At 40.3% G+C, this 17,644-nt stretch overlaps 1 protein-coding gene across 1 annotated transcript in view; it reads left to right on the top strand.

The window, feature by feature from the left end:
- Nucleotides 1-12,019, top strand: part of CENPW (centromere protein W) — a 49,795-nt gene extending 37,776 nt beyond the window's left edge. Inside the window, exon 3 of the mRNA XM_087776313.1 lies at nucleotides 11,283-12,019. Coding sequence (XP_087632439.1) covers nucleotides 11,283-11,318 — 36 coding nt within the window. The 3' untranslated portion in view covers nucleotides 11,319-12,019. The remainder of the gene's footprint in view (nucleotides 1-11,282) is intronic.
- The last annotated feature ends 5,625 nt before the right edge of the window (nucleotides 12,020-17,644 follow it).

The raw sequence follows: 17,644 nt of genomic DNA, 5'->3' as shown, positions 1-17,644 counted from the left end.
AGCACAGAGAATTTGTTCCATCTAAGAGAGAACATAAAGGCACATAGGCAGAAGTCTGACATGTAGCCTAGTGAAGAAAAAAATCAGTTCGTGGTGGGAAGACGGGGATTCCAGGTCTTGCTTCCAACACCATTCCTCTATTTTTACAGTCACTGGGATGCAGGAGAGATGCTCAGATCTCCCTCCCCCTAATACAAACGTTGAACATGTGGGAGTTTCTCTTACCTTCAGCAAGCTTGTAACTCTGGCTGTAAGTTTGATGTGCAGCTGTGTCAATCTCTCTTTTGCTGAAGAAAAAGCTCCTTCACAAAAATAGGTAGTAAGAGGGGAGTTGTATGAGGTCAAATGTCCAAAAACTCCTACCTGACACTACAGTTGTTTCGGGGTAGAGGTGTTCTACGTTGTGTTATTTGCAATGAGGATACTGTCTTTTGTAGATCTGCTGTCACTTGTGTATGTTTACATCAGCAAGATTTTTCTAATACATATGGCTGGGAGTTCAAGACTTGATCGTTCCTTTTACAACTCAATCTAATCAGAGTTGCCTTTATTTTCTTTATCTGTGTTGGTCTAAGGGAGATGCTGAATAAAGTTATAAACAAGTACTGCTGCTTAATAAAGAAAGGGTGAATGTCACAGACATCTTTTTCAATTTTTATTTTTTAAAATGTTTTAAAAAGATTATTCATCTTTTAAAAGACTTGAAAAGAAGTTCTCTAAGATTTTTCATTTTTTAAGTTTTAAAACCTAAATTAGGACTTCGCATGACTTAACTTGACCGTGTTTTCACATACAATTAAGATTTGTTATTTGCATGTGTCTTTATGGAACAAATTTGTCCTGAGACTGCGCATCAGGTTTTTTTTGCAGTCATCCAAAGCACCTGATACGTTGAAAGTTCAAACCGCAGATGCCCATGGCAGCTCAAGTGCATAGGTTAACGTACCCAAACCATTCACCTTGGAATACTTTATGTATCATTTTAATGTTATCTTGTTTAATGGGATGTTGGTTTGTCCCATACAGCTAAAGCCTGGAGAGAACGCAGCTTGAATTGTGTGTTATTCTTTCCAGTAGACTTTTAACTCATACAGCTTGGCTGCAAACAAAAAACACAAACTAATCAGTACAGAAAAAGGAGACTAACTTGAAACTGTGTTTCTTTAAATAAAATTTTCTATGCCAGCTGTACACCATGTCATCCTCTTCACAACACGATAACCCAATGTGTGCTATCCATGTCTTTGAGTTTGACCCAGATGAAGCTGGTTGCTTAGCTGCAGCCACAGGGCCCCAGGGATGGCCCCAGGGATGGCCCCAGGGATGGCCCCAGGGATGGGCCAAAACAGACAATAAACATGCATCTCCAGCTCCTTAGCTGCTTGAATGTCTTTGTATCATTGGACCTTTGGTTTGAGAAGGAAAACAAATTCTGAAATAGTGTTTCCTGGATTTCTTCACCCAGCTTTGACTGCAAATAGTAATAAATTCATGTATTTACTGTATCACTGAGGCCCACTTTAATAAGTGTTTACTCTATTTCCAAGAAAAAAAGTTGTACAAGTGGTTACTATGACAACCGCTGGCTCTGAAAAAGCGTTTAGCTTTATAACCTTTTGATTCTCATTTTAAATTATCCTCCCAGATTTTGTTCTAACCTTAATTTAAGTTTGTGTGTCACAGTCGTAGGCTGGGAAAGGATTTCTCTACTGAGAGAAATGCTTCAGTTTAAAATGCAGTACTTTGTACATCTGCAGTTGCAGTCATATTGCAGGTGGTGACAGGTGTATTAAAATCTCTGGGAACACAGTTTGTACCTTCCTCTGGTGAGATGGGATGTAGAGGATGTGATAGTTATTGGGATTAAAAAGAAAAGGAATTGAATGTCTCTAGTAGACATCTATTGAGTGTTTTTTCTTCTGATGGTAGACTGTAGAACATTTGAAAGTCCTCTCTTCAATAGATTGAATTTATTTGGATTACAGTTCTGTGCTACCTTGCAATGTTTCGCAGATACAACGTCACAAGCACTAGCCCACTAACCCTGAAACAAAACAAAGTCAGGAAACCTAATGGTGGGCAAATATATTGCTGTTTTTAAAGGCATACATGGATTCCTTGTTTAGTTTTTAAGCCACAACCCATGTTTAAGGCTAAGTGGTTTTATCCTTGCTGGTGACTGGTAGCTCTGGTCATGGCTGTGTCCTTACTACGGGTCAATGGTTGAAGTACTGCTTAGTGATCCAGGCTCCCTCTGTTGTTTGCTTTTTTCCTGGAGATGCCTTGGGTCTACACCCTCTCATCAGTGGATGACCTGGACCCCTCTTCTTGCTTTATGGACCTGTTTTACTGCTGGTTGGATCCAAGTCACTGTTGAGCTATTACTTCTGATTCCCAAGTAGATTATTCCTCTGAAGAGGTGCACTTCCCTTGTTGCACCCATTTACCCATGCTTTCTTGGATGTCTTTACTATCTCATCCTGTCTGTTTTCATCCTACAGCTAAAGTCTTAGCCATCAGGCAACAAGGAGACAGCATAAGAGTTTGTTTTCTCTCCCTTGCTATCTGTGAACTGGGTAACTAGAGGAAACCAAACCCCTGGCTCTCCAAAGCAGTTTCTCTGAAATCATTGGTACTGCCTGAATGAAGATCTGTAAGGCATGCCCCAACTATGTTTAAAAAGTCAGGTAGTTTCCTCTCCTCTACATCCTTTAAAAGATCTCATCAAAAGCTTTTCCTGGCAGATTCCCTCCCCAATGAGGGAGCTTCATACCTCCTAGTGAGCTTTCAAGAGCCAGCTCCCTTAGCTTATGAAAAACTCATCTGAAGTCATTGCCGAATAAAGATCTGCAGCCTGACTTTGATCAAATGTCCCTCACTGACAGCTTCTTGAATCCAGCAAGCATGGACCCAAGCCCTTCCACAACCAAGGACTACCCCAAAGGGAATCCAGGGTGGTAGCAATAAGAAAACAAGGTGAGATTCAGGCAGTCACATACAACCTAAGTAGGTGAGGGCTCTTCTCATCTCATCACAGCTACTAAAACTAAAATGCTTAGGTAAAAAAAAAAAAAAGTGATTTTTATTAAGTAACAGTACTTTCATAATCAAGTGTAATAAACTTAAAGAGATATTGTCAACACCATACCTGTGATAGAAAAATAAAGTACATGTATCTCTGCAAGTCGGAGCAATATATAGGTCAATGTTTCAATAAAAATGACTTATTGAAGGTCTATCTGGTGCAGGTTGATGATTTTCAGATTTTGGGACTATGACCCCCCCAAAAAAGAGAGTATAAAAGACAAAACATATTGAGGAAAAAATTGTCATTGCTTTCACAAATATCTTGTCCAAAAATGTGAACAAAATTACAGCATATTTGGGCCAAAATATAGTGTGTACACATAGGTGTATATATATATAATGCTTTACATACACCATAATTTTAAGTCATGAATTAAATTCCTGGAGACCAGCACCCTCACCCACACCTGCCTCAGATTTCGCCATGAAGCTGCTCTCCTCCCATCCCTTCTTGCATCCGCCTGGCGCTGCATCCCTCCGTCCCAGAGGAGCGGAACCCTCCGCCAGGCTGCGTGGGGACCTCAGGACCCCGCCTCGCTTGCCGGTCACAGCCATGCTAAGTCCCTCAGCCCCCACGCCTTGGAGACTTTCTTAATGAAGTTCCCCAGGCAGCAACAGCTTGATGTAAAATACGTGGATAATGGAATTAAAGCTACCGCAGAAGAAAGTGGCTGGATGGATTTACGTGTCAGAAGCTAAGTCAGTTATATTCTCAGTTTACAGGGGAAAAAGAAAGGAAAGCATAGCTCACCACTTTTGGAAACGATTTGCTCTCTGTACTCTCTGGTGAGCCTGCCAGTGAGGCAGCTAACTCTGCCGAGAACATTTACACTCTAGCCATGTCCGGAGGTGTCTGCTCAACCCAACGCAGATTTCACCCACCCCCCTTTTTTTAAAACAGTCCTCCACACACATATATGTGTAATACTGCATGGACTCACTGTTTTCTCCAGAAAGTGAAATTCTGATGCAAAGACCATCTAACAGTAATTGGCAGCTGCTTTTTGAAGGCTTACCGACCAAATCTGGACACCAGCTTGCTTGCACAGTGCTTTTTGGCTTGTATTACCTCATTTAGGTTAAGTTTTGGGTTTTTTTTAATTGTGCAAGCAAGTTTTCATTTGCTAGAAAAAAACTAATCATGATCAGATGTCCACAATTCCTCCATCACAACCTAATTAAAATCTTTAATTATAGAGAAATAAACGGGCTCAGTGCCCTGATCTTTCCTTTCCTCTCCCTCTGCACAGCAACTAGGCAACACGCAGGCTGTAAGTTCTCAGCACAAGGGTGGTGTCTGATCCGTCCCTTGGGGGTTACGTTTCCCACAGAGCATATATGAGCACGGTGAGGTGGGCAGCGGTGGACGTGGGTGTGGTGGGGGCACAGTGCTTCCTGAGAAGAATTATTTAGACCTGAATTGTTGCTCTAAAGTAAACCTCAGCCATGTATAACAGTTATCCATACATATGCATTTGTCAGGACTTAACAGATAAATATTCAGGATGAGCTGGTTAAAAAATTTTCTTGGAAAGAGAATATCAGGATAAAGCAAAAGTCATTTTCAATGTTTCTTCTTTTTCTGAACAAAATTAATTTGAGGAAATTAACTGTGATTGCAAGTCCTCACTTTTTCCACTTCATAATTGGCTTCACTGGTGCAGGCTAGGGGAATAAGAGTTAGTGGGATTCATCTCAAAGGATGTGCCAGGCATTTGTAGGGACATTAAGTGATTTTAGCTCTTGGGAAAGATGCTACTAATTGAAAGAAAAATGGGTTCAGACAGAGAAAAGAAAAATTTATATCACCTTGTAGCATCACCTCAGCCCTTTCCTGCATCAAGTTGGAGACACCACTAGTACCTTAGTAGTGAGTTGGTTCAGTTTGTCTCTTTGTAAAGGTTGTTAAAATGACCTACAAAAGCAGACATGACTGTCTTTTGCACTGAGGCACTTACTTACATGAATTGCTATAAAGCTATTTGATGTTGATGCATTTGCCACTATTGATTTAGGCTGAATATGCTCTTTTACTTATGTATATGTATGTATGTATGTATACAACAAATACAAACAACTAATACCATATGCCCAGTCCCTAAAATTGTCTATTTGGGGAACGCTGTTTACTTTGTGAATTAGTGGACATTATGAGCATTTATTGCATTTTTTTTAGATAAAAACATTAAATTTTTAAGTGTTAGTATATCCAGTTTAGAAGGAAAGAAAAGAAAGATTGGTATTAAAATACCCTTTTTAAACTATGTTTCCCAAAGGAAAATGAATTAAGAATCCTGGAAAATGTTTCAGTCCCTTTCTTGTACCATAATCTAATCCTGAAGGACGCTCTTTGATTCCCTTCTATAATACTTTGTTTTTTTCCCTCTTGTTATTTTATTTTACTTATTCCCACAGCCAGCTTCAAATGACCTCAAGAACACAGGGCAGCTAAAAGATTGCTTAAACCTCTTAATACTTTTAATCCTTACTTGTTATAATTTGATTACTGAGACAGATTTTCTCTCTGGGCCTCATATTAAATCACTTTCAAGTTGAAACAAACCAGAAATCCTTTCAACTTAACAGAGCTTGTATTCAATATGAGCTAGTCAGATGTAGCACAGAGACTGTAGGATGTTGCATCACATGCTTCTTGGATTTTAAATACAAGGAACGCAAACTTCAATCAATTTTACATATGAATTTACCTTTATAGAGTATCTATTTTTCAAGAACAAATGTGAGTAAGTATAGTTTTTGAAGTGCATGTGTATGCATGAGTGTAAATGTGTATGTGTCTGTACACAGGCAGATATAGATTTCTATGCAATATATATAACTTTACTGATAATATAATCTTTGGAATTGAAAGACCTTCTTTATTGTAGTAAGAATGAATCCCTAATAAACTTTTCTTTCATGAAACTCATTCTTTACCTCATGAACTATAACAAAAAAAAATTACTTTTTTCCAGGACATCTGTTCAGTTAACTTCATAGTATCATTTAAAAGTGGTAAATCTCTAATTTTCTTGGGAAAAATATGGTAAAACAAGAAGACTTGGAATTCAGAAGTAAACAGGAAATTATGTAGTGGAACTGGGGCTACTTCACAATGGAAAGGTGATGGTTTTGCCAGCAGGTTTCATTCTGAAGCTTTTGTATGAAAATATTTCCGAGAATGTGGGGTTTGCCTACTCAGGCTCCCTGGTTGATCAGGACAATGTGCAAGCACACTTTACCTAGCCTTGTGATACTCAGAGGCAGTGAGTTTGGAAGCTTCAGGTCAAGTGTTGATCTTAATCAAAGTTGCATTCTGCTCAGGAAAGGCTGAAGAAAAGAGGCATCCAGAAAGGCGAGAATTCAATGAAAAATTAAGGTGCCCCTGATGCTGAGGGCACTAATACCAAAGGCTTGTGCTGCAGTGATATTCAGGAGGGCAATGATGAAGCATGACTGCAGTGTACGCTCCTGGTCATCTCTGACCTCATGCTGCAGCTGGCGTGGCTCACTCTGCCTCTGAAGACTGGCTGTAATGGAGCGCTATGTCACAGTGGAGACCTATTTGACTTAAGCCACTTCCAGAATTGAGGCCATATTTGCTAGTGATGTCTACAGCTGCAAGAGAAATGCAAATCCCTGCAGCCCTATACTCTCATCTTGGCAGAAGAAAAGCCCTTTCACCTTTAAAATACATTACAAGAAATGGGCTCAGATTAAATCCCTCAATTCAAAACCACTGAACTCTCAGAATGATCGAATCCAGACTCAGTCTTTGCCGGTTGGGCCCCTCACTGATATCTGTACATCACTTACAAACGCACACAGGTGCTCTGTGAAAAAAGAGGGAATCTTAGGTCTGTTAACGAATATACTGATACACCTTTTAAAGGATTTCCATCCACACACGAGATGCATCAAGGCAACAATAAGAGGAAAAGTCCCTTCTTAAATGCTAACTATGTGTTTCTTATGTTTCTGTAACTTAAAAGAGGGTAAAGGGATCCTTTTGAAAATCTGCAAGCATAAAAATTGTTTCCAGGCTGGAAAATTTTATGCCAAGTTCCTTCTGCAGTCTAAAATTTAGGAAAAAGGCATTTTAATGAAAGCAATGACCAACTATTAGGTTTAATGGTATTGGTAGGTGTTGCTGTCATTTACCTATTGGGCTTGAACTAGGAAAACTTAAAGGAATTAATGACTGCAAACTCTAGGTAATAGACTCAGTTTAGTTTATATTTATGGATCCAGTCCTGCAGTTCCTTCATAGGCAAAGCTGCTGCAAAAGTCAGTGGATTTTTGCTGGGTTGAAGGCAGATAACTGGGCTTAATATCACTTGTTAAGCAAAAAATCCAACTTTCTGAGTATTTTAAGAATACTGAAATTTCTTGTTTTTTCAAACCAAGCTAGCTAATTATTTTATTCTTAAATATGAATGTACTTCCCCTGGTTTTGTGAAGCCAGTGTACTTTCACTTGGGATACTCAAATTTAATTAGAGACTATTCTTTATTCATCTTCTGCACATGCCAAAGAGCATGACAAGCGTTTCCATGCAGGAGCTGCCTTCATTCCCATCACCCACGAGTAGCAGGCCCACAGCTGGAGTATTGTGGTGGTGTCGGGAAGTACCTGAGTCAGACAAGGAAGACTGGGAGCTGTAATCAGCAGCAGGATGGCCGTGTTTGTGCGACTGCTCCAACTCATTGGGCACGTCAAGTGGGAGCACTGATTACCCTCTCGGTTCTCAGAGACGTGCCAAAAACCATGGATGGGCTGCTGGCACCTAGCTAGCGCCTCGCCAGTGCCCTGCACCCAGCTGAGAATGAGAGTAGCTTTGCTCAAAAGTAGCTGGGGTCACTACTGCACAGAGCTGAAATATGTGGTACACATATGCCCATAGGTGCCTACATCCCAGCTAATTCTTACTTTTGACCTTTAAATTCAACGTGCCCACTCTGTTGCCTTGTAATTCTAGTAGTCATAAGAGCTGTCACTGCCTTTGTTAGCGTCACTCAAGTTTCTTTACCACCTGAGGGATCTGAGTCAGGGTCCACTCAGAAAGGGGCCACTCAGTCTTCAGCAGTGATTGCACAGTCACTGGAGGAAAAGCAAGCTCTTTTGATGATGCAGTCTTCCTACATACTGGTCTTGCAACTGAATTAACTGCCTAAAGACAGCTGGGATGAAACCAGGCTCAGGAATGTCCATCCTGGTTGCAGCACCTATCTTGGTGTTTATTTTCTGACCATGCCTCCTGGATCAGGCTTTGCATAATGTATGCCCTATATCTAGTGTTACCATTTTTTCCACTCCAGTGGCTCAGAGTTAGTTCTTACCACACTGAAACCATATGTTATACACACTGGAGGATATTCTGGGACTGGCATGTCTAAAGCCTTCCTCTTACAATTTTGTATGGAACAGGCAACCATTTACATTTGCACTCTCTGGCAGTCAGGTAATATGAGTACAACTATACAGGTCATTGGAATCAGCTTTTCATTTGAGGGAGAAGTCTGGTCTCCTTCCAATTAATACCTAATGTCAGAGATGTTAAACAGTCATTTTCTTATGGTTCCAAATCAGTGTCTTTCCTCTCCCAAATGTATATCTTAACTAAGCTATAGAGCTAGCTTCACTTCTTACTCCCTCACCAGCTGTATATGAAAGCATTTTCTCCAGTCTTTGGATAGGGTTTGTTGTTCTTTCCTCTATCCTCCCCACTGTTTTGCCATCTTTTCTAAAATGTGCACCAGAGCATTGTGCACAACTCTAAAATGTATAGGGCCTGTGCTGTATGAGAGATAAACTAATTTTCATAATCCCATAGTATCTCCCCATAGGGGGACTGGTTCTCTTTTTATACATACAAGGATTGCATTAGCCCTTTTATTGTAGACCACGAATGAAGTTTAGGCTCAGCTCTCCACCTGCTGAATCATCAGCTCTTTTCAGGCACTTGTTTCTGGGATACTGTCTTTGCAATTTGTGGGTCTGACGTAAGGCCGTTGTTTTTAGAAGTTTAAGTTTTTCAGTTATCATTACCAAAATGTACAGCTGTTTTTATTTATGTCTCATGAATTTGTTGACTGCCACTTGAAATAATATCAGTTTCCTGAAACCTCACTAAGAATAACTTCATGTAATTATGATACCCTATTGGCAACTACATTTTGAAATCTCTCAGCTATCTCATTCTTAACACATTGCACACTTATGCTATTGTATTGATTTTGAGACTTTCACTTCCACAGAAGGTGAAGAGTAAGCATTTTATTATGTCATTATTGAGAAAATGAGTGAATCCTTTAAGTCAGCATGGTAAATTGATCGGTGGACACAGATTCATGTTTTTTTAAAATTATTATTCATTACTTCTTTGATAGATTCCTGGTAATCAGAAGTGAAAAAATCCCGTTAGCTTGTTCAGTCATGTCCACCTACTCATAAGAGCATGTATTAATCTGATACCACAGTCTAATGCCTATAAATAATTTATCTCAGAGAATTGCTCTAAAAACAAATCCATATGGTATTAAAAGTAGGATACTGTTGCTAACCTTTGCCCTTTTACATGCTTTGTGATAAGATTATGAGCTTTTTAAGAGGTACCAGTGCTTCAGATATAACCTTTGCTTTCACTAAGTTCTACTAACAATTTGTCTTCTAAGTAGACAAATAGAGAATTTATGGGCTAGATAAAGTAGCAGTTTTATTTCAAGCATGTGTTTTTATTAGCCAGGACTAATAAAATCTTCAATGGGTTTTGTGTATACTTGTAGAAATCTGTAAATGCCACCCAAAATTATGAATCAGAGGTGATTAGAGTTAATAGGTTACTCCAAAGGAAACTTGAAACCAGAAGGTCTTTTTACATGTGATTTAAATTATTTTGAAACAGTAGTTGCAGAGAGAGAGTGCGAGCATGCGAAGGAGAGAGGAAGGCAAAGATTTCTGGATGTTCTGTGGGAAGGGGGTACAGGAGGGTGACTGAAGCCAGTAACCTTATAGCAATTCCTGGTATCACCTGTATTAAATCAGGAAAGGATAGGAAATTATCAAAGAATTCCTCTGCTTTCTGATTTGGTTACAAAATTTTTTTGTTTATTCATATTATTGTTTCTTCTTTTTCCCATTTTTAAAACCAGCCTAGGTCCCCATCCTAGCACTGCACACTACGCCAGAATCACTTTCCAGGCTTTTAACATTGTTCTGCAGGGAATAAGCAATTCTTTGATTGATCAGAAAATCCATATGGGACTCACTGGTCTTACAGTTCTAGTGAAAATGAAAAAATGTGAAAATCAAAATTTCACTGAGGGAGAAAAAACATATTTTCTGAGCAGCTACACTCAAAAAGCAAAATACTAGGGAGCTGACAAAGATGAAAATATGGCATTGATTGAAACTGTTTTAGTTTTACACAAATAAATGCAAACTGAAGGTTGCAGGTTATCACGGCTCTAAGTTGTCCTAGAATTTCAGTATTATATTCTTTAAGCAGAGAAATAAAGTGTAGTTATAAAATCAACAGGACAAGTTTTTAAAAACCTGGCATGAAAATCTATCTAGATATAGTGTGGCTGACAGAAAACATGCTGAGTTGGAGTTTGCTTTCAACATTTGTGTGGCTGCCAGAGTACTATACTCAGAGAGATTTAGGCCAGAAGGGACGTTAGATCATCTAGGCTGACCTTCTGTGTATCACAGGCCATTGCATGTTACCTAACTGCTCCTGTATTGAGTCCATCTAATCTGGCTTCAGCTGCCGTCGCTGGTTCTTGTTAAACCTTTCTTTATTGTCTTACAAAGAAAGTCTTTGAATGATAATATTTTCCTTAATTTCGTAGTCCTGATTTTTGAGCTGTAGAACTGTTATCATTATTTTTTTTCTTGTAAAGGCTTATTTCCTTATAATGGTCACAAAGTGAGTTTATAATGTCATCAAAACATCAGTACAAACATACTATGACCCTGAAAAAGAACATAAAAAAGGCCATACTTTGTCAGAGCAAGGGCTGATCTAGCATAATGTCTTGCTTCCAACTGTGGCTGTAAGCAAATGCCCCCAAAAGAGTAAGGACGGGACAAGCGTATTTGATATTTTTCCTCAGTATTGTCCTGGATTCCAACTAGTTTCAGGTTGGGAGATTTCCTGAGTCTGTTGTGGTTTCTCTCTTTATTCCCAACAGGTCTCTCTTCTGAGTCCTACCCCAAGTCACCTTTGAACAATGAGCTCCACAGATCTTCTTTGTGCATCAAGAGTCACCTTCTTTTGCTGATTTTGAAACTGGCTGCTATTAGCTTCACTGAACGATCCTCAGTAGAAGAGATGGTGAACTGCAGATCCTGCCCCACTCATGATTCTGGTGGATCGTGGTCATAACACCTCTGTAGTCACCTCTTTTCCAGGCTGCAAAGTCAACTGCTCAGCCATCCTCCTCATGGGAGCCATACCAAACCTTTGGTCACCTCTGTCGCCCTCCTCTGAACCTTTGCCATTTCTGCTATGTGCTCTTTGAAATGACAACTGCAGACAGTATTCAAGGCACAGGCACATTGTGAGTTTATACAGCTGCATAGCTATGTTTGCACTCTACTCTTTTCCTAATAATTCCTAACTTTCAATTTGCTTTTTCTGATTGCTAGGAAGGAGTTGTTTTCATAGAACATAATCCCAGGGTCTTTCTCCTGAGTGGTAACAGTCAGCTCAAAGCCCATTATTTTATATATGAGGTTAAGATTATTTTCCCCATATCACTTTACATGTATATCCATGAATTTATTCTGCTGTTTTATTGCTTGCTCAGTCTCACAAGATCCTTCTGCATTATCTCAGCCTGACCATACGAATATTTCCATACATGTTTTACTTCCCACACGGTGTGGAGTCACATTGACATGAAGGGAACAACCCTCGTATGCAAAGGTAAGCACTTTCAGAGCTGCACACACACGGCCAGCTTGAACTGTGGCAGAAAAACCATCATGGTTTAAAGAAGCTGCCAGCTCACGATGCAACCCTCAAAAGTAATTTAACCCAACCTGCCAGTGACAACATAAGCATAGGTAAATTTATTGTGCCTTGAGGTCTACAGTGCACAGTGTGTTTGTACTTTCTAAAGACAGAGCCAGGCTGCTCACAGTGCTACAAGATAGAAGGACAAGAGACCACACATACAAATTAAAATGAGAGAGGTGCAGACTGGATATAGGGAGAAACTTTCTCCCTGGGGGCCAGCGGGGCAGAAGCGCAGGCTGCCCAGGGCGGCTGTGCCGGCTCGGTCTGGGGGGTTTCCAGCCCCGAGGGGGCACAGCCCTGAGCAGCCCGGTCCGACCTCAGCGCTGAGCCTGCTGCGGCAGGGACGGACCAGGGACCTCCCGGGCCCCCATCCAGCCTGAGCTGTCCTGCGACCCTGGGACATCAAATGCACACTAGCAAGTGTTACTGGTTAGCTTGAAATCTTTCAGAGGTAAAGCTAAACCTGAGGGTGGTTTTCCTTTTTTTTTTAATAGACAGATATGGAAAGAGGTGACTATCAGCCACCTTCCAAATGGTCTGGACTCAAGGGACCACTGGTTTAGACTTGATTTAGAGTAGTGAAGGATCTAGCCACTAAAGCAGAGGGCATAGCTTGAGAATAGCACTGTGAAATGTAACTAAACCACTTCTGTTTTGAAGTTGCTCCGCATCTGGCTCATATGGATCCCAGGTGGGCAAAGCAGTTTGTTCCTGTTGGTACCTGTCTGTACAGAAATACCCTACATTTAGCTTAATATTTGAAAAAAGGTAATTTCAAATTAACCCTTGGGATCTTATGGGAGTTCTTTAATTTTCCCTTCTCAGAAGTGGTCAAACTAGATAAAAATAATTACTGGACTTCAAACAGATATGTGTTTGCTGAAAGGAAAGGCAGATATTTTTCTTCCAGGCCTAAGAACATATTTCCCCTGATGCTAGTGAGACACGATTGTGACCAGAGATGGGTGTACATGTACATAGAATGAACGACAAAGTTTCCTTTTCACCCCAAATAGCTTTGAAAATAATATCAGATGGAAAATGTAGAAACAGAAAAGCAATCTGTCTGTACAGTGTCTCATTTAGCTGCTCTCTCAGGCTAGTTGGGACAGTCCTAACCTACTTTACATTGATTAGAAAAGTCTGAATAATTACCTGCACTAGATACAGCTTTTCTCAGTGCAGACCTTTCTATCTTTTAGAAATTCATTGCTTGCCTTCAGTTACTGGTGCCCCTGGACTCCTCACCCAGGCACCCCTAGATCTGAGGAAAGGGGAGAGGGAGGCAATGTGTGTCTTCCATAACCAAGCAGGAGTGTTCAAATATAAATCCCTGATTTAAGGTTGACAAAAAAGAAAAGAAGTAATCAGAAAATTCATTTCCCAGAAGGTTTGTCCCAAGCAATGAGTTTTATTTGTCCATTCAGTCCATCACAAGTTTTCCCTCTATGACATATAATCCTCAACACGTCACATGAGAACACTATAATTTGAAGGGCATCGTCCAGACTCTGCTGCTTTCTTCCCACCTGCTATCTCCCTTTTAGTAACAGACTCCTGGGAAAATGTCTAATGAAAATCCTGATGTCTTCTCTGAATTACATAGTTTTTTAGACCTATTTTGAGATGTCTTTGTCTGTCAGTCAGTTTTCTTATGCCAACCACTTGCCTCACAGGAGCACATTTGCTGTAGGGTGAGAACTATGCTCCTGGATGGCAAAAGACTCAGCCACAGTTTTGGGTCTTCTCTGATTTGAGTGCCAAATTTGTTAAAGCCAGTAGTTTGTTAAGAGCTTATTTTCTGAGAGATGCAGAGCTCTTCACTCTTTTCAGGACTTGTTTTAACTAAGAGATGTGCAAATCTCTGCCACAGACTTGGAAAAGCCGTAACTTGCCCAGAAGTATCCATTCATTTTTCACAAATCTGCTTTTGTTGACCAGCTTGAGAAATGTCAGATCTCCTCAGGAGCTGACAGAACAGCAGCCCACGTTCACTTCAGCTGAGCTGGTGAGTACCTCAGCTTTTCTGAAAATGGAGGCTGGAGTGCTTCTGTTTGGGCACCATGTTTTTAAATGTGACCTTATCCATTTTGGAGTCAGTTTCCCCACCGGGAAAGAAGATAATGGCCTAACACATGTTGTTTGAAGTGTTTTGGAGCTATATCTAGTTGTGGTTGTAGCATCCTCAAAGTGAAGACACTAGTGAGGTATAAAAGTGTTACTGAATAAGCTCTGTGGGCGAAAGCAGTCAGGGGGCAGGTTCCCGGCTTGCCAGCGGTTGGTCAGCACAACAGTTTGGGTATGTTCATGGGAAAGGAGTCACCATCATGAACACTTTGGCTTTGCTTGGTTAGGCAGTGAAAAATGGTCATAAACAGAGAGAGAAAATGAGGCTTGTGTGGGGCCAGGACCATGTTTCAGTGACATGGGGCTCTGTAGACTCATGCGAAAGGCTCTGTGGAGATCTTACAGTAAAGTGTTTTTCTCTGAGGCTGCAGAAGGAGCTGAGGCAGGAGACATTCCCTTTACCCAGCACTGGCTTGTCAGCAGGAAAGCCACCAAACGGAGGTGGACTGACCAGCATCTCCCATCCCGCTGGACGTGGATCCAATCCCCCTCCTCACCAATGCTGCATCACAGGCGGTGAGGGAAATGGGAGGGGAAGGGGAGAGGGAGCAGCAGCCACACCTGGGATAAGCCCAGCACTAAGCTCAGAGGCTTGGGTACCGAATTAAAGGACTACAGCGAAGGCAGTGGTGGGATGGGTGTTTTATTTACTAGCTGTGTAATTCCTTGCTGTGCTTTTCCAACATGATGCCATGCTCATTTCCACCTCCAGTTTTTGTAGGACATCTTATATACTGATTCAAAACTTGTAAATGCAGGACCATTTACTTGCAAATGTGGATGCACAGGCAGGTGTCCGATTTTATCCAGGTTCCGCTGGGAAGCATACTGATTTTAGGATGTTCATTATTTTTAAGTGAAATATTTGAAAATTTGAACCTGACATTTTTTTGCTGGCAGGAGAAGTACAGCTACAGGAGTAATACTAAATCTATCCATGTCCTAAATGCTAAAAATATTTGTTGTGGTAAGTACAACCAAAGTTTTCTGATGAGATTTTAATTCAGACCCCAGTCTAGGAGGCAGTCTGGCCCCATTTCTCGTTGTTTCATATGTACAAACCTAAACAGTCTGGTTTGTAGTGTATCCCAAAATGTAGTGGTTCCTTTTCAATTTGGCTATATCCTCACATCTGCAAAATTATTACATCTTATGTTGCACAAAGCAGCTATATACAAGTCTTTTTGTTCACTAAACCGAAGCCTTAGGAAATACTATTGCATATTCTGATTGCAAAAAATTAATTATTACGCATTTGAATAAAGAAAAATAAAAAGATGAGCAGGCAGTGATTAGTTTTGGGTGGTTACTGAATTCTTAAAGAAATTTGCCTTTGAAGCTTATTGTTGAGAAAGTTGTCAAGAAAACAGATCTTATGCTGGAGCAACAATAAAAATAAGTAAAGTAAATTTTGAATTTGTTTTCTGTGAACTCTACACCAGAAAAGTAGTTACGTGTAACCACTCAGAGAAAGAAAGCATATCATGTCGTAGTTATAACTTTCAACCTCAGTTAAGGTAAAACAGGATGACAAAATCATGCTTTGGAATGATGAATATATTCTGTAAAATAAGAATCTCTTCACCATCAACTGATTATGAGTAGAGAAAACCAGGGCTATAAGATGACATGTCCAAGGAAGTCCAAGCTGCTTGGAAATGGAGTTTGTGTGAAGGAGAAAGAATTTTGCCATTTCTCTGGAACGGCCAAACATGCAGTAGCCTGTGTGCACAACTGATGTGCATGTGAACTAGTCTGACCAGTCTGGAATACATTTAATTGGATGTGCAAGTGCATATCTGCAGTGTGCATGTGATGAACAAAATGCATCCTGTATCACCTGCGATGCATGACTTTGCACAGGGTGCGTGCCACATGTGGCTGTATTTGCATCCACGATTGTCATGTCTGGGAACCTCAAGGACAGGAAGAAGGAAACTTTTTACACTAGTGTTTTTCTGTAGTGAAAACATACAAACAAGATATTACTTCTTTCTTTAGGGACTGCATTGTATAGTTAACACTTCAGGTGGAACTTTCTATCGTAACCTGTTGATGCTCACTGACCACTTTTTTTGCAGGTGGACTCACATTAGTCTTTTAGGATTTCCTTCTGTGTAGCTGAACCAAGCAAGACTCTTACATTAAACTGTTGAGTTACAGAAATCTGCATACCTGTCATCAGTTAATTTTTTCATCGTTTATTCTCCTAATGAGCATGAGATATGCTGAAGCTGCTTTTCAGTTTTTGTTTAGTTTAGCTTGTGCTTTACACAACTGGGAGCACTGTAGCTACTTTTTCTAGTTAAATGTTGATACTGAACAATCAAACATACTTTGCAGTAGAGAAACAAATGATTTCCATATGCATACAAAATCCCTAAACAAATCCATCAAATATGTTGTCTCAACTATTTTTCTTCCAGCACTGAGAGAATACTGGCACACAGTTACTGTACAGCATCTGGTACAAAGTATGAAACCATCCATCTGCAGCATTTGACTGTGATACTGATTCCTCAGACTTTTAGTATACTTGACAGGCAGTCTAGGTAGGTTTATGTGTAGAAGGTAACAAACACATACCCTTCAGTGCTGGCAAAAATGGGTAGTTTTGTAATTTGTTCTTTGGAAATTATAATTGCCATATTAAATATTTGTATTTCATGTTATATATGTATTGTTTATGATCACGGGGCTAGAGAAAATGGCATGTCATTTGCCAACTAGACTATGCTTTATAAGTGTTCCCATTCTAGTTCTAAAAAGGAGCTCTTGGCGTTGCTGAAGCCAATAGTGAAATTCCCATAGACTTCAGCAGCAGTTGGCCTCTATTTCACCCTAGGAATTTAAGACTGGATTCCAAAGGGGATCTAACTCTAGGTCCAAAATTTAGATCCTTAAAATCTCTGCTCAGATGGTGTCTGAACTCTCTAGGCACCTACATTTCTGTTGTTAAAATTCTCCATCTGACTGTAAAATTCTCCAGTGGGCTATTACCTTTGCCTTGAGAACACTAAGCCGTTTGGTGCCTATTTTAGAGCTGCTCCTCAAAAAGAATCACACATAAGTGTTCTCAAAACTACCTTACCTACAGTGCTCAGCCTGATCGCAACTTCTGAGAACAGCTGAAATTTGATAGACTGGGTTGTGTACGTGAGGGTAAAGGTCCTTTCCTCATCTGCAGCTCCACTTCTCTTTGTTGCTTCTCTCTCACTTTCTAGAGATGTTGTAGCTCTAGCTTAGGGGTCATCTGAGCACAGCTTTGTGGGGACTGACTGAAGAGAGGACAGAGAAACAGAGGAAGAGCATGTGTAAGCACAGTGCTGGAAGGACACCTGGCTTCTGGTTACCCCATTTGCTCTGCTGCATATGTTTTATTCAGGGAAGTTTAATCTAAGACTA

This window comes from Nipponia nippon, unplaced genomic scaffold (assembly GCF_047370975.1).
Source record: "Nipponia nippon isolate SJK-2023a ecotype South Korea unplaced genomic scaffold, ASM4737097v1 scaffold_4, whole genome shotgun sequence".
NCBI lineage: Eukaryota > Metazoa > Chordata > Aves > Pelecaniformes > Threskiornithidae > Nipponia > Nipponia nippon.
This window is presented reverse-complemented; position numbering and strand designations above follow the sequence as displayed.